The sequence below is a fragment of the Triplophysa dalaica genome, chromosome 21 (assembly GCF_015846415.1).
Source record: "Triplophysa dalaica isolate WHDGS20190420 chromosome 21, ASM1584641v1, whole genome shotgun sequence".
Lineage (NCBI taxonomy): Eukaryota > Metazoa > Chordata > Actinopteri > Cypriniformes > Nemacheilidae > Triplophysa > Triplophysa dalaica.
Genome location: NC_079562.1, coordinates 12,169,944 through 12,194,613, shown reverse-complemented (window position 1 = coordinate 12,194,613; position 24,670 = coordinate 12,169,944). Strand labels below are relative to the sequence as shown.

General features: G+C 38.8%; 1 protein-coding gene across 8 annotated transcripts; it reads left to right on the top strand.

Annotated features, from left to right (window-relative positions):
• The first annotated feature begins 1,277 nt into the window (after window positions 1–1,277).
• Window positions 1,278–24,431, top strand: ect2 (epithelial cell transforming 2). Of its 8 annotated transcripts, none has more exons than XM_056735596.1 (27): window positions 1,278–1,555; window positions 2,071–2,240; window positions 2,399–2,478; window positions 4,151–4,246; window positions 5,330–5,512; window positions 6,064–6,153; window positions 6,246–6,356; window positions 7,702–7,775; window positions 8,446–8,576; window positions 8,760–8,875; window positions 9,122–9,184; window positions 9,299–9,521; window positions 9,823–9,939; window positions 11,416–11,540; window positions 12,759–12,878; window positions 12,965–13,033; window positions 13,148–13,258; window positions 13,697–13,793; window positions 14,079–14,160; window positions 14,244–14,322; window positions 15,245–15,364; window positions 17,774–17,912; window positions 18,175–18,329; window positions 18,929–19,036; window positions 19,208–19,348; window positions 21,051–21,358; window positions 23,574–24,431. In XM_056735596.1, exons 2-26 carry the CDS (start codon window positions 2,120–2,122, stop codon window positions 21,345–21,347), a joined length of 3,048 nt encoding a protein of 1,015 aa, XP_056591574.1. In that variant the 5' UTR covers window positions 1,278–1,555; window positions 2,071–2,119; the 3' UTR covers window positions 21,348–21,358; window positions 23,574–24,431. The 8 variants fall into 8 exon arrangements, with proteins under 8 accessions (XP_056591574.1, XP_056591573.1, XP_056591575.1 ...); XM_056735595.1 differs by having other exon boundaries at window positions 2,005–2,240; XM_056735597.1 differs by lacking the exon at window positions 4,151–4,246 and having other exon boundaries at window positions 2,005–2,240.
• Window positions 24,432–24,670: the final 239 nt, after the last annotated feature.

The window sequence follows — 24,670 nt, the reverse complement described above, 5'->3', positions numbered from 1 at the left end:
CAGTACATACACCAAAAAAGAAATAAGACCAATTTTATTATATTTTTAAACAATAATCAATCATTTTGCTTACATATTTTGTATATTTAATTGCCTATATGATGAAAACATCAATGTGATGTTGTGAACCGGGTAGAGGAGGTGTTTATCTCTGCCACATGGACATTTAACCCATGCATGCCAGGAGAACAGCCTGTGAGACACAGAGGCTGGAATGCTTGACTGGGCTATGTTCTACAGAAGATGTCTTTCAAACGCCCAAACTCCTGAGGGACTGCAGAAGGAGAAAGCAGAAGAGAGGGGAGAGAGCAGGGCACAAAGATCCAGAGAGATGTGACGAGCATTGAGAAACACATTTGCACTCGAGCAGACTTTACCGTGTCCTTCAGTCTGGCTTCAACCATTCAAAACCCTGAAGACACCTGAACATCTATTTATCATGAATCTTTGCCCTCTGAAACAAGACAGGGCAGAAGAGACGACTTTGTTGGCGGCTCTCATTGAAAAGGGAATGATCTTTTTAACACTTGTCTCATTTTGTTCATTAAAAGTAGTTAATGGCGTATAACAACATCAGAGGAGGATGACCGGCTTTGTCTTATAGTGTTCAGATCAATGATAAGTTTTAAAATCTCACGAAAGATCGTTTAAGACATGAATTATTGAAAAAAATCTAATTCAGGCATTTACATAAATATATTCAAAATGAGGATCAAATGACACGATAACCATAGTTTTTAAAGTAAGTACTCCAGTTAATGCAGCTAAAATTGTAATAGTATTTTTTTTCACTTTATACAATATGACATTTCAAAGCAGCTTACAGTGAATATAATTAGTGATTAAAATAACATATATTAATATGAATGAAAATAATCATGAATGACAACCATGTCACTCGCCAGTGCCTGTGATATTTTGAATTAAACGAGGGTTGCCACGGTAACGTTACGTAAGCTTTAACACTGGTTTTACCCAGAGCTCTAGTTTTAGACACTACAGGCGAATAAAAACTATAACAACTGAAACATATTACTAAATACAAAACTCTTCTTTTAGCGTTAAATCAAAGATTACATTGCAGAATTATCTTCACTGCGTCTTTTGTTTATTTAGTCATAAATCATCTCTCATACATGACTGACTGCGCACAGCGCGCATTGCTGTTTGAATCCAAAAGCCAATCAGCAACGCCGCCACGGAACTTCCGCCGAGCTCTTCACTTTCAGCCAATCAACACTCACCTCTCATGTTTGCCTGCGTTTTTGAATTCCGAGAGCGAGTTGAACCGAGCCACCCATCACATCAACTCTACAATGGACCTAATAATTAAACTAAACTTATATTTGTAACTTTATCTTGCATAATTTTCATATTATAAACTTTGCGTGGCCTCGCGGGCGTAGCGCTGAATACGTCAGTTTTAATAATAAATCGTTTGCCTAACATTGACTCGGCTGGTCCCGCAGCCAGCTGTAAGTTAACTTACTCTCGTTGTTTCTTCATTCATCAAAGCTTTATCCAGCTCGTATCTGGACTCTTTCAGCTTTCCACGGTAAGTTTTCATCATACTTCTGCCTTGAGCTGAATACACAGCTATGATGGAGAGATTTTCTTTTGTTTAGAAGTTAGCTAGCCAGCCCTGTGCTAGCTCACGTCGTTGGAAGTGCATTGATCCTGACCTGTCACAACATTGTTCTCTTAAATCCTGACACAATGAGATGTTTTATTCATGTAAAGTTAACCTTTATATCGTATTCTCAATCATCTATTTGATCAAGTTTATATGTGTTTCATATACGAATGTTTTGTGACATGCTCAACATGCTTATTTAAAGGGGTTCTGCAAGGTCATATTGATATTGCAACATTGCTTTCAGAATAATAATCTGAATATTTAATGCATTTTACTGGTTAGGCAGTATTTCTCATAAACAGTTGTGTAGATTTATACATGTATATTGATTTATTCCTTGCTGTTTCTCTTTCCCATATCCCTCCTAGAAACTCGCCTATTTGTCTCTTTATTTTTTCCGTCCTTGTTCACTGTATCCCTGCGGCCTCCTCCAGCTTTTGATATTCTGGACAGGATTGGGTCGCCACCCCTTGTCACAGTGCCATGGCTGACAGCAGCATAGTTACTTTGGGGACGGGCCGTAGCCTGCTGGTGGACTGCTCCGTATTTGACTCCCGGATGGCGGAAACCTCCAAGGAGCAGTTTTTTATTGAGGAGTCGCAGGGTAAGTGAAGTGCCCTCCATCTCAATCAACCTTATACTGGGTGACATTTCTGTAGGGCTGACCGCTTTGCTGCAGAGGCGCACAAACACGGTTATATTGTCAAAGTCTATTTCCATAGAGATTCACCTTTGCCTGTGGTCTTTTAAACTCTCTTTCAGATGTTTTGCCTCGAGTTGAGACCAGGGTGGTGTTGGTGGGCGAGGCCGGCAATATCGCAGAACTTGAGAAAGCTGTAGAGGTAATTTTACATTATTAAAGAGACACTTATTTTAATAAACAAGACCCGGTACGTGAAAACCAGGCTAAAGTCTTCAAATCTAATTATGATATTAAGAGCATCAATGTTTAATTCATTTCACCATAATTTCAATCTTCGACACGGCATCGACTAAATCAGTAATAAAGACATCTAGGTTACAATTTACAAGAACGTTCTTTATATTTTGTTGGATGTTTTAATTTAAGTAAATGACAAAAAATGACGTTGGCTGGGTTTTCACAGGTAGGGTCACAAATGATGATGAGATCAGCTACACTAATAAAGTCATGAAATTAGTTGTTTTATTGTCAATAAACAGAATACATTTTCTTCTGAAACACAGAAATGTTTCATGTATGCATATCAAACAAACAACATGCATTTATTTAACAATATGATTATCTGGCATTTTTAATTTGTTTTAGTTGCTTGACTTGGAAAAGTCAAATCATGTTTTTTTTTTATAATAAATGTACTTTTTTCTAGCTGTTTTCAGCTCTGAAATATTTCTTCCTGGCTAAAAGTGCTTTTTTAAGCGCAGTCTTATTCAATAATCGCCAGCGACTGAAAAGTAACAGTTTATTGGTCAAAAAGTATGTAAAGCCTGTAAGGTGTAATTTTAAAATCTGATGCAATTCAAGTTTGGATGTTTGCTACAAGCATATTGTACACTCCAGCCATCACTGTCTATATTTAAAATGTTCAGATTCTTCTAATCTGACTCAAATTCACATAAAAGTGTTTGTTAACAGGAAGCAATTTTCTGTCGGCCTAAGTTGCCTTGAGTTTAGAACTGGTCAAGTTCACTGCCTAGTATTTTTAAAACAATTGAAGATGAAAGTTAAATCCTTCCTTTTGCCACATTTAGGGAATTTATTTTCAAATTGGTTCACTGCAGTGTTTCCTGTTTAACCGATGTAAAATGGTAACACATCACTGCGAAATTTTTCAGGATGACTTGCAAAGGTTTGTAGAAGTGATGCAGTGAAACATTAGTTTTTTTTGTCTCTGGCTCATCACAACATCAAGAGAAATGTGTCAGAAATGATTGGCCTGTTGGAAACTAGAACAAAAGCAGAATGTGATAAAGCCGCTTGCACTGCAGCTTTGAGGACAGTGACCTCTGATTTGGAAGTGCACCACGTAACCCCGGTAAACTGGCCGATCATCGACCTCAGCATTCTGCAGCTTGTGTGTGGAATGTAGGGGTCAGGAGCTGACAAACCAGACAGTACTAATGCCGCTTCATTCACTCTGACGGTTGGATTTGGAGGGAATGCGAGCGATTGTTTGGAACCTTAGGCTCGGAGGTTGATAGATGAGATTTGGATGTGTGTTGATACTGCACCAAAGTTTCCATTATGGAGGTGTTCTAGAAGCTGTCCGGTCCTCGCCCTTGACATGATGTGAGAAGACTTCAAATGTAGCTCTTGGATGGGTAATCTATTCTCCCTGCCCTTACGCTCAGACAGCTTGATCAGAGGCTGTGTGAATTGGCGATGCTTATTAACATAGCTGAACTTCCTCCTGGACTCCGCTTGACATTTGTTTGAAGTTCTCATCTCGGTTCTGACAGGTCGTAAGGCCCTCCTGCCTGGGAAATTTATCAGCTTTGGGTTGCCAGGTTGATGTCAATTCTTCATTTTTACAGGCCATCACAATAATGGAAGTCCCGGTGGTTAAGATTAAGGAAGGCCTGCCGGGCACTGAGGCGCGTGAGAAATTGATAAAATCTATAGTCAATATGGTACGTCTTGGGAACTGGAATCTTTGCATGCTTGAGGGCACCGGGGCATTTGCGGCATGATGTTTTGGGGGGATTCGGAGGGCACTGGGATGTGTAATATCAAACTCACTCACATGGTGGTCTGGACTAAATTCTCACGTGATCTAATTTGTGTTTTGTGTTGTACACAATGTCTCTAATCCATTGAATTAAGAATAATTAATTCATTAAATAATTTAATCAGCTCTCATTTAATTTTTTACTTTCAGGTGGGTCTTTAAGCTAATCCTTTAGTTATCAAAGATCAAGGGCCTATTTTTAATATTGTTAACTCACAGAAAGCATCATAATGGGTGGTTCACACTAGACATATTCTTGCTTTTTATTTGCATTTCTTTTTGTTGTTAGTCTTTGTTCAAAATACACATTTTAATGGGATACTTCACCCAAAAATGAAAATTCTTTCATCATTTTTGTAAACTTCCAGTTTTTCGAACATGTATAAATATCTTTGTTCTGATGAACACAGAGAATAATATTTTTAAGAATGCTTATAACCAAACAGATCTTGCTCCCCATTGACTCCCGTAGTACAAAAAAAATACTTTATACATTTTTATGTTCTGTTGAACACTAAAGAAGATATTTTGAAGAATGTAGGACAGCAAACGGTTCTGGGGCACTTTTAACTACTATTGTGTTTTTTCCTACTGTGGACGTCAACGGGGGGCAAAATCACTCTGGTTATAAGCATTCTTCCAAATATCTTACAATCATGACGGGTTTTGCCTTTTTGGGTGAACTGTTCCTGTAAGTCGTGTCTTATTGGAACTAAAGACCCGATTTTGTTGCAGTGGTCAGTTTTGAATTCAAGAACGTGTACAGTGTGAACTGCTTCTGACATGATGTTTGTATATGTTTCACAAACTACATGTCACAGATAACCCATTTCTTTAATGCCTTTCCAATCTCTTTGCATTTCTAAAATTCTGTGTCTTCAATAATCACAAGCCAAGCATTGTATTCGTTCATATTATTTGAACCACATATTGTGTCATTTTTTTTCTCATATGCACTGCACTTACAACTTCTGCTCTTCATCAGGATATAAACACCCCCTGTATCAAAACCGACAATGTCAAAGAATTTGGCGACGGGGAGAATTGCGAGTTCGAGAACGTGTTTGTGCTGAAAGACTTCCGGGCTCCAGAATACAGCTACTTGTACAAGAATGACAGCCGTATCCTGGGGCCTCCGGCGGTGATGTACTGCGCCAGCAAGGGAGAGGTGAGACCTAAAATAAAACAACACAAGCGCACAAAACCTTCCCGTGGGTTTATTTTCCCCCTTGAGGCGATAAAATAGTTTGATACCGCTATGGCACAATTCAGCACCTGCTTGCCTTCGCGGGTCGAGCGAAGGCCTTTTGAAATAAAGTTGTTCTTCCAAGTGCAACGGGTTTGCAAACAGGTTTATTGTGCCTGCAAAGCCTGAAAAATGTAGCTGGCTTATCTGAGCGTACACAGGAGTGTCTGCTCGACTCCCTCAGATATTCCAGAGCAAGATGAACACTTGACTTGCCAGCGATCGTGTGGGACGGAAAGATTAAGTTGGACACACACAAGAATACAGATACTGAGTACAACACTCCTGTGAGAAATGAGAGCTTGTCTTATTGTATTACATCTTGTAACTCGCAGTGTTGCAGCAGGAATGCAAACTTTAAACTAGTGTCTGTTTTTGTTTTATTTTTCGCTGTTTCATTTTTATTTTATCAAGTGTAAAAGAAATTGAGATTTGATATTTACAAAACAGTCATTATCTTTTTTCCCTCTTAGCCTCTGCCGTTTTCCTCACGGCCTCTCTACTCAATGACCATGCTGAACTTATCTCTGTGCTTCACTGGTTTCCGTAAAAAAGATGAAGTGGTGAGTTTGAAACTTCAGCTCATGTCTGGTGTCGGATGAGTGGAAATTTCAAAATCAGAAGATTTGCTCTCATTAAACGCGTGTTTCCTCAGGTTAACCTCGTCAATCTGGTCCATCACATGGGCGGGGCAATCCGAAAAGACTTTGACAGCGCTAAAGTCACACACCTCATCGCCCATTCCACACACGGTGAAAAGTACAGGGTCTGTATCCACCCACGAACTGGCAGCGAGAAATCTTCTATGTGTAATTAAAGAACAGTGTTTTCTATCATGTAACTTCCTATATGCACGTTGCCCACTGTTAGCTGTTCCTGAGGCCGATGCGTGGTGGTGGCACAGGGTTGCGGTGCCACATATGCGAGGGCCCGCACATTGCAGCTTGCAGCTTTAATTTACTTTTTATTATTATAAGTTTTTAAAATATTTTATATTACTATTATTTTCATTTTAAATATTTAGCAATTTGTGCTTGTGAAGCACTTTGAATTACATTTTATGTAAGAAAATTAGGGCTGTCAACGCATTAAAGCATGCAATAAAAAAAAATCTGATTAACCTGTTAAAAATACTTAACACATTTAACGCAGTGTCCGTTTTTGGCTATAATTAATGTTAATTTAAATCCATTTAATAGAGACATCAGTTGAATTTCTAATATCAGAATGTTGGCTTTTGTTCATAAAATGATGCTGTCAAAGAAATCAGTTGTTTCTACATAATTTGGTGATTAAATGTGAAATTTTAAGAATGTACAAGTATATTTAATAACATTAATGTTGTGTGCGATTAATTGCGATAATCACAGGAAAAATATGTGATTAATCAGATAATTTTTTTGATAGATTATACTAAAATAAATGATTATTATTATTAATGTCAAATATGGTGGCGTTTTGATAACTTCAAATAGCATTGGTTGTCTCCTGTCTCATGACAAGTTGATGTACAGGTATGTGTGTTTCTTCATGGGACTCAAAAGAACCAATGAGATTTGAGGTTATCAGTATGCGCCATATTTAACTGTAGCACTTGGTTCTTCTGGTTAACGTTATTATTTGGTTAAATATCATTAATATATTAATTTTCTCTAACAAACATATTGTTTCACTTCAGAAGGCCAATCGGAGTGGTTTTGATTGCTTTAAAGATAAATGTGCTATTTGAATCTTCATCATTTCAAGAACCATAAAAGATAAAATGACTAAATTAAATATGAAATGATCAGTGTTCAACATAAGGAAGTCATAAACATCCATCTTGCCATGTGGGTAAATTGACTGAAGTATGTCTTTTTCTCCAGTGGTGTACATGTTCCTCAAACCTCAGGTGTGCTCTCTGTAACAAAGTCTCCTGTCCGATATTGACACGTGGTTGTTATTTAGGGAGGGTTTGATTAAAACAGTTCTCATGTATCTCTTTTCACAGCAGGCTGAATCGGACTGAATCATTCATTAGCCTCACATGCATAATGCAACCAGCAGGGTTTGGTGAAGGTATCTTGCCTCCACATGCTATTCACTTTGTTCCTCTCTCTCTTGGCTTTTAGCTGGCGGTGTGCATGGGCACACCCATCCTTACCCCTGAGTGGATACGCAAGGCTTGGGAGCACAGAAATGACATGTAAGATTTTGCGTGTGTGTGTGTGTGTGTGTGTGTGTGAGGAGAAAAAAATACCCCTTGCGTCTATCCCCCCGACTGGGTGAGTGTAGAGGAGTAAAAACCGTGACTGATGAGGCCGGAAAGTCCACCCGCTGGTGCTCAAACGTTAACCAGTGCCTTCCATAATTGAAGCCCCACTCCCATCTTTCCCAACGCAATTGGGTTTTGACATTTTTCACACATGCATCAAACATTGAATCTGACCTTTCACATTAATAACATGCCACTCTCATGGTTAAAGGAAGAGGGATACTTCCGGAACCATGTGTTTGAAACCTCTCCCACCACATTCACATGTACACTCTAGATTGTCTTCTGGGGTGTATTTGACTTATTTATATTGTTTATTAGCTTTTTTATGTTCTTTTCAGTAAAATGCGTTTTACTGACAGTATTTTTATTTATTTATATAATTTAATATAAGTTCTATTTATTAGTTATTTTTTTGTGATTTTAGGGCCAATAAATGCATTTATATAGTGCCAAATAAACATACATCACTTTATTGTTAAGGCAGCATTTCTAATTTATTTTTTATTATAATATTTATATGTATTTTATTTAATTAAGTGAAATGTTTTAATGTTGTCAGTGATCTATAATAATCCTGCTGCTGGTTTTTTGGTTTCAGCAATTTCCACGCAAGCAACGAGGATTTCCGCACCGAGTTCAAAGTTCCTCCGTTCCAGGATTGTGTGCTGAGCTTTCTGGGTTTCTCAGAGGAGGATAAAACAAACATGGAGGAAAGGACACAGAAACATGGTACCAAAGTCTTACTTCAGCACTCATTCATACTGTTAAGAAGTAACGCTATTAAATGACACAAAAACAGTCTATTAACCAAGAGGCATGTATTTAGTTGACCCCAGGAAATAGTTCTTCTCTCACAAAATATATAACCCTTTACCTCAACTCAAGTCAAAATGTTTTGTTTGTTTTGTCCAGGTGGTCGGTTTCAGGCAGTGTGTGATGAAAAATGCACACACTTGGTTGTTGAAGAGAACTCCATTAAGGAATTGCCCTTTACCCCCCCGAAACGGCTGTATGTAGTGAAGCAGGAGGTATGAACTTGACTTACAGTCTCACAAACACACTACGAGCTTCGTGCGGGCTGTAATAACAGTGTATAAAAATACACGCTGGTCCTGCTGGGCTGTTATTATATGTTGAGTTCTGCTGTCAGACCTTTTCTTGTTATCTACTGTTTTTTTAGTAGCACAGTTGTGGACATATGCATCAGTATTTTTTCAGTTTCAGTGATTTAGTAAATTTATGAATCTCTCGTTCTCTTTTGTCTTATTGTGCAGTGGTTTTGGGGAAGCATACAGATGGATGCCCGTGCCGGCGAATCAATGTACTCTTATGAAAAGGTAAGATGCATCATTTGCATCATTTATTTAAAGGAACAATCATGAACATTTTGTTGGGGAGCCCTACTAAAACAATTCACTCATAGCTGTCATCCATTATTTTGTTTTCTGCAGCCAGAGAGCCCTGCGATGAAAAAAGCGGTATCTCTGCTGTCTCTCACGACGCCCAACAGTGGCAGGAAGCGTCGGCGTCTCCGAGAAACATTGGCTCAACTCACTAAAGAAACAGAGATTTCCCCTTTCCCCCCACGCAAGAGACCGTCGGCAGAACATTCCCTCTCCATGGGCTCCCTGCTTGACATTTCCAACACACCTGACACCTGCAAATCCGGTGGAGGTGAAATGAACGTTCTTGCATGTCATGTGATTCAGGCAACCAATTAACACCATGCAGGGTGATTTAATGAACACAGAAGCGACCAGTTTGGTCACTACGTAGGCAGCAACTCGACACTCCACATAATCCACAAAACCGCATGTAAAAATCCGTGGCGGTATATGTTTGTAGATGATTGCTGGAGAGTATACCTCACAAAGCTTTGATCTCAGAGGTCCACGTTGACTTCGTACAGCGCTGAGATGAACCTGAAGAGCAGTCAGGGTTGGTTTTAGATGAGTGAGGCCGTTGTCTTTTACAGAACGCAGGTACAGGAGAAGCAGCAGCAGTAGGAGGAGGAGGAGTGTGAGGAAGAGTAGAGCAGAGGATGCACAGCAGCGCACCAGCACTCCTGTGTGCGGACTGGAACACCAGACAGGTGACATCCATTCGCCTTCAGGCATGAGATTAATCTTAATATCAATCAGAAGTTCTTTGAACTGTTATGTGGTGATAGGTTTAAAGAACGTTCTCAGCAAGAAAAAAGTGAACCTATGACAGCATTTGAGGCAAAATTGGCAATAGACCACTTGGGGACACTAGAAGAACCTGTTTCAGTTTTAACGCTGCTCAAACATTTTTCAACCTGGACCACAAAACCACGGGAACATTTAGAGTAAAAGCCAAAAATACAATGTATGGGTCAAAATTTCGATTTTTATTTTATGCCAAAAATCATTAGGATATTAAGTAAAGATCATGTTCCATGAAGATATTTTGTAAATGTCTACCGTTAATGTATAACAACTTTAATTTTGTGTGTAGTAAGCAATACTAAGGACTTAATTTGCACAACTTTAAAGGCGATTTTCTCAATATTTCGATTTTTTTGCACCCTCATATTCCACATTTTCGAATCTCGGCCAAATATTATTCTATCCTAACAAACCATACATCAATGGAAAGCTTATTTATTCATCTTTCAAATGATGTAAATATCAAATTTTCTGAAAATTGACCCTTAAGGCTGGTTTTGTTGTCCGGGGTCACATTTGATCAAAATACAACCAACAGTACATTTATAACCAAATCAAAATATCTTTAAGATTTTATTATACACGTAAGATTTAAAATAAATAACAACTGAAACCAGAAGTGTCTCTGGACAAGTGTTAACATGTTGCGAAGTGGTCTATTATATTCAAACCGGTTTCCCTGAGCGTCTCCATTTAATACAGTTTCCAGGTTTTACATTTGCGTCTATTAGGTCAGGTTACTTTATTTGTACCTGTAGGTAGATTTAGTTCACAGTGGATGAGTTCATACATCTTGGCACGCTTTACATAAATGCAGAGAGTGGACATCTTAGTAAATGTGATCGAAGAAATTTCCATTATCACCGAATACACAAATAAAATAGAGAAAACTAAAAACAACCAATCAGTATCTTGACATTTCCTTATTTCTGAAATAATGTGAATGCTTTACTCATGATGATTTAAAGGGATAGTTTGTCCAATTATTTTTTATTCTGTCATCATTTGCAGAATCTGCAGAACACAAAGAAGATATTTTGAAGAAAGTCTGTAATCGAAACCGATGGTACCAATTCACTTCTATTGCACGGGCACAAAATCAATGCAAGTCAATGTGAACCACTGTTGCTTAGTTACCAATATTCTTCCAAATATCTTGTCTGTTCTGCGGAATAAAGTCATATAGGTTTGAAATAAGAAGAGGGTGAGTAAATGGTGACAGAATTTTCATTTTTGGGTAAACTATCCCTTTAATATAAAATGCTTCCACCTAAACAAGGAATTAAATCAGAAAAGCATATGTCGTAAAGCAGATGTGACAATGCGAAGTATCAGTGTGTGATTTTTAGTTCACTTCTATTTCAACTGGTCTTTTTCAGACAATATCAAACCTCCCAAGAGCTCAACACCTTCGCTGCCCAAGCAGTCAGCAAGATGGCAAGTCTCCAAAGAGCTCTACCAAACCGAGAGCAACTACGTTGATATCCTGGCCACGGTCCTGCAGGTTTGTGTTCATTGTGTGTTTTTCATGCTCTCTTTACCACGCACACACACACAAAGTATCTGGCTCCGGCCTTATCATCCTAATCCAGTGCCTCTGACCAGTAGGAAGGCAGTAAATTAGATTTGAACACCAGTACCATGGATATTTGAGCTCTGCATGTAAAGCTCATATAAACACACACGGCCCTTTGACTGCACAGATGGTAAATGCCACAATCAGAACCCAACAAATTTCACTGAATAGTGGAGTCAGATCAGTTCATCAGCCAGCGCGACACAACCTGACCTTTCCGTGTCGTTCTACTGGCTCTTTATGAAGTTTGTTGAGGAGCTGTCAAGCAGAGGTCTGGCCAGGACTGACTTTTCGGTCCCGCTTGTGCGAGTCTCATTCCACGTCCATCCACTTTCTCTAAAACACGTCAAGAAAAAGTAAAAAATGGCATGAAGATGATGCCTTTATTGTAGGCGTCTTTTGACAATTCTGTCAGCTCACCTTCTTGACATTTCAAACCTTTGTGACTGTCACTCTTCTGCAGAACACAGAAGATGATATTTTGAAGAATGTTGGTAACCAAGAATTCACTTCTATTGTATGAATACAAACCGATGCAACTCAATGGAGACCAATGGTTTTCTTTTACCAGCATTCTTCAAAATCCCTCCTTTATGTTCTGCAGAAGAAAGAAAGTCATACAAGATTAAAATCTCAATGAGTGAGTAAATGATGAGAGAATTTCCATTTTGGCGTGAACTACTCCTTTAAGGATGAGATCAATAATACATGTCTGTATTGGTCAGTCAGTCTAAACTACATTTTCAATTAATCGATTCAGCTATTCATTCCTGTCATCACTTTCTACATTTGAATAATATGAAAAGAGACTTGAGTGGTTTTTTTTATTAAAATAGAAGGATGTGTATGACCTTTAGGTATTTTAACGGTGCATGCAATTGATATTTAATCTCAGCGTTGAAACATTTAGATGTTTTTGAGCCAGTTGTGTTAACTTTTTTTAATAAACCTGTCGTCATTGCAGATATATGTTTCTTTAAAAGCCAAAAAAGATCTTGAAGGCTCATGTTTAGATCTACTAGAAGTGTTCTCTGTAATGCCGAGAGAATGCGGACCTCTCCAGTCAAGTCCCGCTCCATTAGAGAGCGTCTCCGTCGTCCATCCAGACTCTGCGAGCCGCTTTCCTTTATTCATCTCTTCTTTCAGCTCTTCAAATACCCGCTGGAGAAAGAAGGGCAGGTGGGCGGCCCGATCCTGGCTCAGGAGGAGTTCAAGACCATCTTTAGCAGTATTCCAGACATCTATGAAGTGCACACCAGAATAAAGGTGGGCAATAACCTCTCCAGAACTCTGAGTAAAGGCTGAACAATGACCGAGGGGAAGGTGTTTGACTGATGCATGTGCTTTGACAGGCGGATCTGGAGCGGTTGGTGATGAACTGGTCTGAAGAGAAGAGCGTCGGAGACATTATCCTGAAATATGTGAGCGTGATGAAGCTTTGAACTCGACTCCTCCAGCAAGGAGCTCATATCACAGTCAAAGGCGTCTCAATGGCAGCTTTGTGATCTCTCTTTCTTTCTTAAACTCTCCCTCAGTCTAAAGACCTGGTGAAGGCGTACCCGCCATTTGTCAACTTCTTTGAGATGAGCAAAGAGACCATAGTGAGATGTGAGAGGCAGAAGCCGAGGTTTCACGCGTTCCTGAAGGTACTGTCATGTGCTGTTAGTGTGTTTGACAGCTCCTGCGTCGGTGAGGGACCCGTGTATCCGCCAGGACAATTATTTACCTGACGTTTAGCCGTTTTCTTTTGCATTTGACGTTCTTGATTCAATACAGATTTTGGCAGGCTTTCACAAAGCACTTGTGTCTTGTTCCTCAGCTTGTCACATTTTGGCTAATATACTTACAGTGGGATACAATGCGTTGCCCTGTAGATTTTCCCTTGTAACATTTCTTCAGGTATATTCGACATTGGTCGATATTGTCTGAAATTATTTTCAGTTTCCAGATATTGAGTAAATGTTGTGTAAGGCTACATAAAAGCATTGTGTTGCCAAGCGTTATTTTGCATATTGACATGTTGCTATTGATCAGCTGTTCTTTTTATGCTTGTGTTCAATGAAGGCCTTATAATTTGTTGACAGATTAATCAGGCTAAACCCGAATGTGGCCGGCAGACCCTCGTCGAGCTTTTGATCCGTCCTGTCCAGAGACTGCCGAGTGTGGCTCTCTTGCTGAATGGTAACACATTTAAATTCCGGAATGCTCTATTGACTTAGTTAATATGCTGTATTGACATGAATCAATTTTCCTTTTTGGGTGAACTATCACTGCTCAGTAGCAGGTTTATAACATTTCACTTCTGTTGACAGTGAGACGTTTGACAGGGTTTTCGTCTTTCTAAAGTTTGGTCTGTGTCAGCTGTAAGATGAACTGTAATTGGTTTGGACTTGCGAATGTTGTTGAATGATGTGTGCACACTGTGACAAAACAAGACAAGATTCAGAATGGATTTGTCCTTTTCAGATATAAGAAAACACACATCAGATGACAACCCAGATAAAGTGACCCTGGAAAAGGCCATCGAGTCTCTCAAGGAAGTCATGACGTGAGTCCAGAGATAAAAGTTCAGGCCTTCAATAGGATTTGCAGTCTGTTTTGTCTGAGGTTTCTCTTTTGAAATCTTCACAGGCACATAAATGAGGACAAGAGGAAAACAGAAGGACAGAAGCAGATCTTTGATGTTGTTTATGAAGTGGACGGATGCCCTGTGAGTAAAAATACAGTCATTAGAAATGTGTTGCATTAACACTCACATCTCTGTCGAGTTAAAGGAACAGTTCACGCAAAAATAATTATTCGGTCATCATTTACTCACCCTCAAATCTATTCATTTCTTTGATCGGATGCAGATTTTGGACTCCATTGACTACCATAGTAGGAAAAATTACTCTGTAATTTCTGTGTTCTGTTGAACACAAAATACATTTTTAAGAATGTAGGACAGCAGTTCTGGTGCACTTTCGACAACCATTGTCATTTTTCCTACTATGGTAGTCAAAGGTGTCCAAGAACTGTTTGTTTATAAGCATTCTTCCAAATATATTTTTCCGTGTTCAACCAAACAAAGACATTTATACAGATTTGGAACAACTGCAGAGGGAGTAATTCATCATCACAGAATTTTCATTTTTGGGTGAACTGTCCCTTTAAGGGAACCGCTCTGCAAAAATAAATAATGTCATTATTTATTCACACTCATACTGGACGACTATATGCCCCCATTTCTGGACTGAAACATAATATGCTACATTTTTGTCAAATCTGAAACGTCCCCTGATTCGATCACTCGAACAGATCAGAGTGAATGAGCTCATGTGGTCTTCTGTCAGGCTCGGCATTGAACATCTGCGTCCAGAAATGGGCCTGCCAAAGCTGTGTAATCCCCCTCCGATGGGAGTGCTGTTCCTGGATCAGTTTGCTTCTGGTAATCAAACCAGAATGAAGTCTGATCCAGGAACAACACTTTCAGGTCTTCTCTGAGGGCATCTTGTAGGCTCAGAGACAGGAAATACAGCATGTAGACTAGAGCACGATTACACCCGACTGACCCCTCACCGGCTATTCATTCATGTACAGTCAGCTTGTTAATGGATTGTTAGGGTGGAAACTGATCTGTGTGTGTGTTTCAGGCCAATCTGTTGTCGTCACACCGGAGTCTGGTTCACAGGGTGGAGACCATCGCTCTTGGAGACAAACCCTGTGACAGGGGAGAACACGTCACACTCTTCCTCTTTAATGATTGTTTGGAGGTAAAGCGGCATCTTTCTATTATGTCTGATGTTTTTGGAAAAACTTTATTTTAATTCTTTGGAGTTCTCAATTGGGATCAGAAACAGCATAAAATTCTGTTAAAAAGAAGTCAGGTTAAGTTTTAAGTGTGTTAAATAGTATGATAAATAGTACACATTCATGGTGTTAGGAAAACAGACTTTGTGTATGGGCCATTCTACACAATTGGTGCAAAATCGGTGTTGGAAACATCTTGAAAAAAACTGTTTGAAAAAACGAGAATTGTTTTATTTATGCATATTGTATAATATCAAAGATACATTTCTAGTAATCATGCAGTTAAACTTCATATTATAATTTCAGAACGTTTTGGAATGTTCTTCCTCTCCTCAAATTCGGTCACTACAGAAACACAATAGTATATCTTTTAATAAGAAGGAATATGTTTACATATTAAGATTTAGTTTAAATCGACTTTTTATTTTTAACAACTGGTTTGACATTTTTCACCGTTACTCAATATTTCAAGTGTAATTTAGGAGTTTTTTAAGTATTTTGAATCCAGTCTTTCTTTTATAAAAGGCATTGATCGTACTGATTACAAAGTTAAGGATTCATTCATTAACACCTTAGTTATCATTTAATATACTTTATTTTAGACAAAACATCATGTTTCGGTCGTGACACACACATTTTCAGTAGTGATGGTAATGTTTTGGTAGTCACCACAATACGCAGACACACATATGACAGTAAATATTCACCAGAAAACCTACAGCTCACGTACTGAAAACTTTTTATGGGTTTTGGCTGTTCATTTACACGAAAATGGCATTTTGGGTCACTGATCACGCAAACATTTAGAACGGGTTTTAAAGTGCACATTTTTGAAAAAGACGGCATTACTATTTCCGTGTAAACTCTGATGGTGCCGTTTCCCAAAACTCATGCGTATTACGGGTTCAGTCTTTTGAAATGCGCTAGTTTTCCCTAAACAATAATTGCGGTCTCCATCCTGCATGTTTTTGCCGCGTGACATACCCATTATTTCTCCAGCAAAACGTAGATTTACTGCTCCACTACAACCAGCGGAGACATAATATTTATATGCACACTCCTATAAACACACATACACGCCAACAAAGTGTATTACAAGTGCTTTTAGATAAAAACAGCGCTATTCACTGGCCTGGCATGCATAATACATTGTCTTCCCGGATTCATGTAGTTTTGATATAGCTGTCTTGTGTACACTTAATTTTTCATTTTTTACTGTGTAAACGTATTCTAAAATACAAATGATTTGCATAACTGTACAGAGTAACTGTACAATCTACTCACCATTGCTTATTAGAGAGAGAGACACACAGTGATGATTCTTGATACAAATGTAGAAGTGTGGCTAAAATCAGTCTCTGCCAATTGAGTTAAACAATAAACATAAACTGTTTCTGTTGTGAAGTGAAAATCCGGGACACATTTTTTACATAAATTTTAATCATTAAAAAATAAAATTAATATTTTTTTAATCTTTTTAGTTTTGACATCAAAAATATATATTTTAAAACAACAATGGAAAAATTAACATTTTATTTTAAATATATAATTTTCATAAGTTAAAATTTAGGGGTTTGGGATCCCCATCTCCCAATTGAAAGTACCCAACACATTTTGATAGAAGGATCTTGGTAAACAACTAAAATTTGAATACTTGAATGCTTTTTTTTGATGTGGCACAGAAGTTTACATGAATTCTGTAGAAAGGTCCATATAAGAAAACAAAATACAAAACTAATAACACACTTTTTAAATTAATCAAATCATGATTTTTGAGAATTTTATGTTTTTACGATGGTTTCATTTTTAAAAACAAGGATTACGCGTATATGTCAGCCGTTATAAAAGCAATAATCTACGATAGTTGTGTCTGTGTATTACGCTGCAAAGTTATCCACGTTAGCTTTAATTTCCTCGGGCTCAATTACCTTCCTTTTATTTTTGTCCCAAAATCACAGCAACCTCTTACATTGTTTGTTCAGTTCACATGGACTGGTACTGTTGAAGAGAAAATGTGAATAATTTATGCCCGTGCGATCTACGCTTGCTGACTCAACTCTCAGGTTTCTTTCCCCAATTAGAGATGGGATGCGTTTAAGCACTTTGAAAAGGTTTTCTCGTGTTTGCGCCGGCACACGGCTTACGGTCTTCTTCACCCCCTGCAGGGTATGGGCTAGTAATGAGTCCAGGGAAAAGGGAAGCCTCTAGTGATCAATTATTCATTTTAGAAGGTCCTCCGTATGCATGTCACCCCGTCTCCGAATTGCACATTTTCGGAACTAACCCATCTGAAGGGGCTCCCCACCGGATTCTGGCATTATGAAGGAACTTTGGGGTTTAATGTGTTTGTTTTTCTTTCTCTTGGTATTCAGATTGCCAGGAAGAGGCACAAAGTAATAACCACGTTCAGGAGTCCGTTGGGTCAGACACGGCCGCCGGCCCAGCTTAAACACATAGCCCTGATGCCTCTGTCTCAGATCAGGAGAGTTCTGGACATCCAGGACTCTGAGGGTGAGAGCTGAAAGACCACCTAGTGAAGTCATGCATGTTTTATTTTTCTGCATTCTCAGTCTCAGCACTTTTAGAGAGTCTGCCCCCTCTGGCATTGGTCCTTTTATCAAAAGTGATTTACATTACTTTGAAAATATTTGATCAACAACCGTGTTCCTGGGAATTGAACCCACAACCTTGTCGTAGCAAGCATCATGTTCTAGTGAATTTACAGGAACATTTTGTTAACCAGAGACTGTGTGTGTGGGTTCTCTCGTCCCAGAGTGTCATAACGCCTTCGCCCTTGTGGTACGTCCTCCTACGGAACAGGAGAACTTGTTATTCAGCTTCCAACTGATGGCCGAAGACACCCTCAAATCTGCCTGGCTCAAGACTCTGTGCCGTCAAGTGGCCAACACGATCTGCCGAGCTGATATGGTACGCGCACATACACATAGACAGAAACACAGTCACTTCCTCCTCCGATCATCCCCCTCGGGCCTGAAACCGAACTCAATTATTTATTTTATTAGCTCGGCTTTCTTTTTATTGTAGCTATAAATTAGAAGGTTTGTGTGGGCCTTTTGCTGTTGGCTAATCCTATTAGCCGCTCCTGTGTGGTTTAAACCGGAAGGCAGATTAATGTAATTAGGAGAGGAATTGTACTTGAACTTTACACTTCAGACGCAGACATCTTTATCTTGGTGCCGCAGAACCGCGGGTCACTCTCACGGACCGGCCCGGCCCTGCCAACACGGCACATGTAATTGGCCCGGGCAGACAGATGTATGTATTTCCCTTTATAATTAAACAAGCCGGCTTGAACCCTGCAGGCTAAATGCTGTTTGGCCCTGCCTGCAGTTCTCGAGCCGTCCATGAGGTGGGGACGTATGCACACGTGGCCCACAGACAAGGGGCACGCGTCCACGTTTGCTCCTGTGAATATCAAGAGGGGCAGCTGTGTGGAAGGATTCTCTTTGCATTTTGACAGGCCAGCAGGATCGGCGTGTATTTATTTAATTTTACGTCTTAAACAGGAAGATCTCATTCAGAGCGCCGATCCTGAATCCGTCCAAGTGAACACGAAGGACATGGACAGCACGCTGAGCCGAGCATCCCGGGCCATCAAAAAGACGTCAAAGAAGGTAGAGCTGTTGAGAATGTTACGGGCATGCAAATTAATTTCGGATGGTATGACATCTAGTACTCCAGAATGAGAAGTAGTGCGGTTGTGGATTCGAAGCCGGTTTTTCTGTTGGATCTTATGACATGCTAGTAAGGAATACTGAGTGTAAAGGGTTGTGTTTGTGTTTCAGGTCACTAGAGCTTTCTCCTTCACTAAGACCCCTAAGCGCGTGCTTCAGAGGGCGTTTATGGCCAATGGTACCCCAGATGAGAAGAGTCCTGGCCTGGATGGCAGTCACATGGGACGAATGGGAAGCAGCTCCACATTGTCTGTGAGTCTCTGTCTCTCTCGCTCTCACTCTTTTTCCCCTATTCACACTGCTTTATGCTCAATTCTGAAATCACAACACTTTGTCCTTAGCCTTTCTTTAGGACTTGCTGTGAACTTTAAGCAAAACATTTGGAAATTAAAAAAATGAATCTGCGCATTTCATCCCTTTTACGCTGAAGTGAAAGACATTCTTACTAACCCTGTGTCTGAACCAGAAAGCTACAGGGGTTATTTAAGCATTTCACATCCGTTCCATCATTTTTGTCCTAATTGTGCAAGCAAGAGTTTTTTAGAGGGCGTTTTGCATTTCTTTTGCATTATGTTTAGTGTCCACGCTCGCCAAGAATTTCAGGAATATCGCTCCACTGATTGGCTGTCGTTGTATGATGTTACTTAGCGTCTTTACATGCTAAGTGCATGGACAAATAGCTTATCACGGGAAACTTTTCACGTCGTATCTGGTTTTGACACAGTGTAAGACTAAAACAGAAGCGTTCTTTAAGCTGAAATAAACACATTTTAATCATATTTATGGTATAACGGTTCCATTTATTTATATTAGAGATGCACCGATATAACCGCCATTAATCGTTATCCGTTTATACTTTTTTTTACATTATCTGCTATCGGCTGCTATTTAAAAAATGTCAGGGACGATATATCCTGTTGATCAAAAGAGGACAGGAAAATGCAAAAAATGTGCTCTCCATTTAGAAAATGTTGAGAAACATCACCGATTTGATGTTCAATATTAATTATTCATCATTATATGAATTATTAATATTAAATATTCATTAAGTATTCTGAATCTTTATTGGCAGATTTCACTCGGAATGTATCTGTGGAGTTTCTTATATCAGTACAACTCCAATATATATTTATTTTTCTACCCACTGTCATATTACTATAAATGTAGTTTAGTATACCTTTATAATAATCATTTGTGTTATGATATCTTTGTAGATTTGTTAATATGGCTTTTAAATGAAAGACCAATTGTTATCAGGTAGAATTGAATTAATGTTGCTTGTTTAATCTCGTTTTAAAATGCTTTTCATGCTATTCGATTAAAGACATTTTAGGTCTTGAAGGGATAGTTTAACCAAAATTTAAAATTCTGTCATAGTTTGCTCCAAAACCTGTAGAAATGTTTATTCTGCTGAACACAAAAGAAGATATTTGGAAGAATGTCAGTAACCAAACAGATTTACTCCTATAGTATTTATTGTACATACTATGGCAGTGAATGGAGGATGATATCTGTTTAGCCACTGACATTATTACAAATGTCTTTTGTCTTCAGCAGAATAAAGACATTTATGCGGGTTTGGAACATCCTGAGGGTGACTAAATGATGACAGAATTTTCATTTTTGAATAAAACTATCCCTTGAACCTGCAGCGATTGTTCATACTTCCATCCACTCATTCCCTTCATCCACTGTTTTTCCTTTGGCATCATGGGTATCTCTCTGTCCTCTCCCCTTTCAAAAAAATATATTTTTACCTTTTTCATCAAGGTGATTCATGCACTGCTAAATATTTGAGAAATCCCCGCCTCTGCAAACAGATCACGCTCAAATTTTCACTTCCGATTTCAAAATCAAAGTGAGCGATTGTGAGGCTGAAGCACTTTTCTGTGTGATGCACGGACGGATGAGGTTAATGCGCTCATCTCTCTCTCTTTCTTCTGTGCGAGTGTAGATGTCTCGTTCTGCCTCTACGTTCAGTCTGACCGGCTCTATTAAAAGTGCAGTGGTTCAGCGGTCAAACTCTCTGGATCATGCCCCGAGGCTCCGAGTCCCTGTGTGTGTCCGTACACCTTGTAGTCCAGAGAGGGCTTGTGAACCAGCACCTCCCGAGACCCTGCCCAGACCGTCCATCCTCTTGCTTCCGGCACCCGAGCCCATAGCTCAGCCGGGGGATGGCAGGGAGCTGTTGGCGCCCACGCAGCCTCAACGCAGGGTCCACGGTCCCCCGCGGAGGGAGACCCTACTGTAGGACTCTTAAAAGTGAGCATCGCAGTTTTGTCACTTTGACTCACTGTGACTTACTAACTTGAATCTGGGGATGGTGTCCGACTAACTCACTACCTCACGGCTGGGCTATGGTGGCACTCATTTATTATTATGGAGTATCATGGGATTTGGTTAAAGGGATAATTCACCGAGAAATTACATTTCTTTCTGTTGAATAAATAAGTTTCTCATAGACAACTTGTATATGTTTTTACCAGTCCCCATTCACTTTCATTATATTCAAATGACCATTGCATGCTTTCTGCTAAATAGTTTTGTCTTAAAAAATGATAGAGGTGAACTTTTTCTTTAACACAGACCTCTGATCATTTATGAACGATGGCGTGCGAAGGAAGGTGTTAGATCTCAGATGCGATCTCAGATTCTTTTATAGTCCCACAGTTCTCTATATAATAAAGATGTGGTTTCTCAAATAAAGACGTAATTGGTACTCTTCCGAGATGGAGGAAGGGCGTGCTGTGTTTTTTTCCATAAATCTTGTATTTTTAATGTGATACTCTTACGAGATCACGATGGCATGATGTATGAGCGTGAAAGCTGTAAAGTGGTTGATGACCGTGATATAATCTCTTTCCCCTTCTAATTTGATCCCGTAAAACGGCATCTGTACCTTGGAGTGTGTGCGTGTGTGTTGTAGAGGGGTTTAATGTTTAGTTTAGCCCATTCAAGGAAATTCATCAAATAACCTCTTTTCCACATTTGCCATTGGCCACTTTTATGATTCCGAGGCCTCCGATGGCAGTTCAAGGCTACTTTAATTCTTATTAAGCAATGCTTAGTAAAAGGATTATGCTTGTGTGTAAGAGAGAGATACAGAAGCCATAGTGGTTGTTACATCTGTGGGCACATTAAAAGTAAAGCAGACTAAATTTAATCTGCAGTTTGCTAGCATCTTTTTCACCTTCACCATCTTTGTTTAGAGGGAAGAATACGGTGTTGTCTGCACAGTTCAGGTGTTTCTTTCGGTGCAGGTGTTGGTTTTAAAGGTTAAACACTTAACTACGGTTGACTTTGCTTTTTTACCAGCGTGAGCTTTCAGGCCAATATTTTGTAATGACTTTCTTTTCTTTTTAATTACAGGCACCTGTGAGCAGACGTGCATTTTCAAAACGTTAAAAAAAAAAATTAAACACTGGGTTTGTGCCTACCCTCGATCCATAGAAATGAGCTTGGATGGTGTTTTGCTGCTAGTTTAATTTCATTTATTACAGGTCAAATCGTAAATTGTAGTGATATCGACGATTTTACAGAAATTTTAGTTTAAAACTGAATTAAAGGGATAGTTCTGTCATAAATGATTTTCCCTCTTATAATTTCAAGACTGATAAATTTCTTTGGTCTGCTAAAAACAAAGGAAGATATTTTCAACAATGTCAGTAACCACTCATCCCCTAATGACTCGCATAGTATTTATTTTCCCTACTATGGCAGTGAATAAGGAATGAGATCTGTTTGGTTACTGACATTCTTGCAAATATCTTCCTTTGTGTTTAGCAGAACAAAGATAGTTTGCAAAGATTGAATCATGTACACTGTAGTGCATAATGTAAAAAGTGTGAATTTAATCCAGATGACATTTAGTTTTTTAATAGATAATCTTTTGTTGTGCATCAATTTACAGTAAAAGATCAAAATTCATTACAAATATATATTAATATCATCAATGTCCTTATGACACTTTTTCAGGTGTCATTTTTTTTATGATGCTTTTTCAGCAAGTGGAGAAAACACTGTACGTTTAAAATGATTAAATACTTTTTATTGGTTACATATATGCAAAATCCCAGTGACAAACATTAAGATAATAATAGTGAATCATGGAGAAAAAAAAAGACAAAATGTGGAGATACAAGCTTTCAGAGGCACAACAGCAATATGTGGGTAGTTGACAAATAAACTGCCCAAGTGTCCCATGGTCTCAAAAACAAAGAAGATAAATCTCTCATGCTAATTTATATATGGTGTTACCCCATATGACACATGTACAGTATATTGTTAACTAAGCATATACCATTTTGTGTTAAACTTCCAGCAAAACATATAGTAATGCATATAGGTCAACACATCTTTTTACTGCAAAAATGACAAAATCCTAGTCTTACACTACTAAACTGTAATTGAAATAACCAGGAACACCCCTAAATTTCTTTTCATCACTTTATATTATGTTGTCTGTTTTGTTTTGCAGGCGGTTCATTCCCCGTCCATGATCAACCTCTCCTCTGCGTTTGAGAGGAAGTACCACACCTTCAGCCGATCCACAACTCACCTGTTCTAAATTCTTGTGTAGCTATAGTTCTCTCCAGTATTACAAATCACCTTCTACACAATTCTACAATATCTGCCTCCCCAGGTTTAATTCTCAGGTTCAGAAGTTCTCTGCAACCCACTAAATGAAGGATGTCATTGTCTGAGCACAAGATACAATAATAACTGACTTTTATTAGAGGAGTAGACTTTTCACTCGGTTATTAAAACCGCTTAAAGTATTTCTTGAACTTGTATCCGTTAGGGCCTTAATCTAAACAAATCTAGTTTCCAGCTTTTATAAAGCTATAGACGTCTGTACTTTGCATTTAAGTGAGAAATGCATAGAGCTGCCATACCATGGGCGGGTTCATAACACGGCCTTGCACGATTGCATACTTTTTAGAAGTGATTTTTAATGTTGATTCATGGGTGTCGGTTTTCTAAAATGCAAAAGAGTCTCGCATGCAGGTTGGCGTATTTATTTTCCAGAATCACAATTTATGAGTAGTTTATGTAATTCCTGTACCTCTTCTTTCTGTCTGTATTTATGTGTAAATATTTTTCTTTTTGATTTGCTTCACTAATATTTGTTCGTCCTGGTTTGGTTGTACCTTAGTAGTCTCTGCACTTGTGTCAACAAACACTTATTCATGTATAAAGCAAGTTTCACTTCTGTTTTGTTCAGGATTGACATATCTGATTCCATAAACGGAGTGGGCTGGTTTTATGTTCTTGGTCTGACTACTTTTAAAGATGACTTCATTTATTCCTTATCAATAAAAGAAGCAAAAGCCTTCATCGTCTTCTCGTCCGTTTGTATGAAACTTCGCTGACAGGAGAAAAATCAAACATCCATGACGGGAACACAAAAGTGATGGGCGCTGTTTCTCTACAAGAGTTTCTGAAAATAACGTCAGCATTTGAACAAACGACAAAGCTTGAAACTTGGATCGCATTCAAACCAATAAATAGAAACGATAGCAATGTTCAGAACATTTGGATCTGGCCCCAGATTGTCTGAAAGCTGTTGTGGGG

Coding starts and splice junctions, on each gene's coding strand:
- ect2 (XM_056735596.1), top strand. CDS start 2,120: ATGGCTGACAGCAGCATAGTTACTTTGGGGACGGGCCGTAGCCTGCTG. Junction 9,522..9,822: donor CACCTGCAAATCCGGTGGAG/GTGAAATGAACG, acceptor TGTCTTTTACAG/AACGCAGGTACAGGAGAAGC. Junction 14,161..14,243: donor TCTCTCAAGGAAGTCATGAC/GTGAGTCCAGAG, acceptor AAATCTTCACAG/GCACATAAATGAGGACAAGA.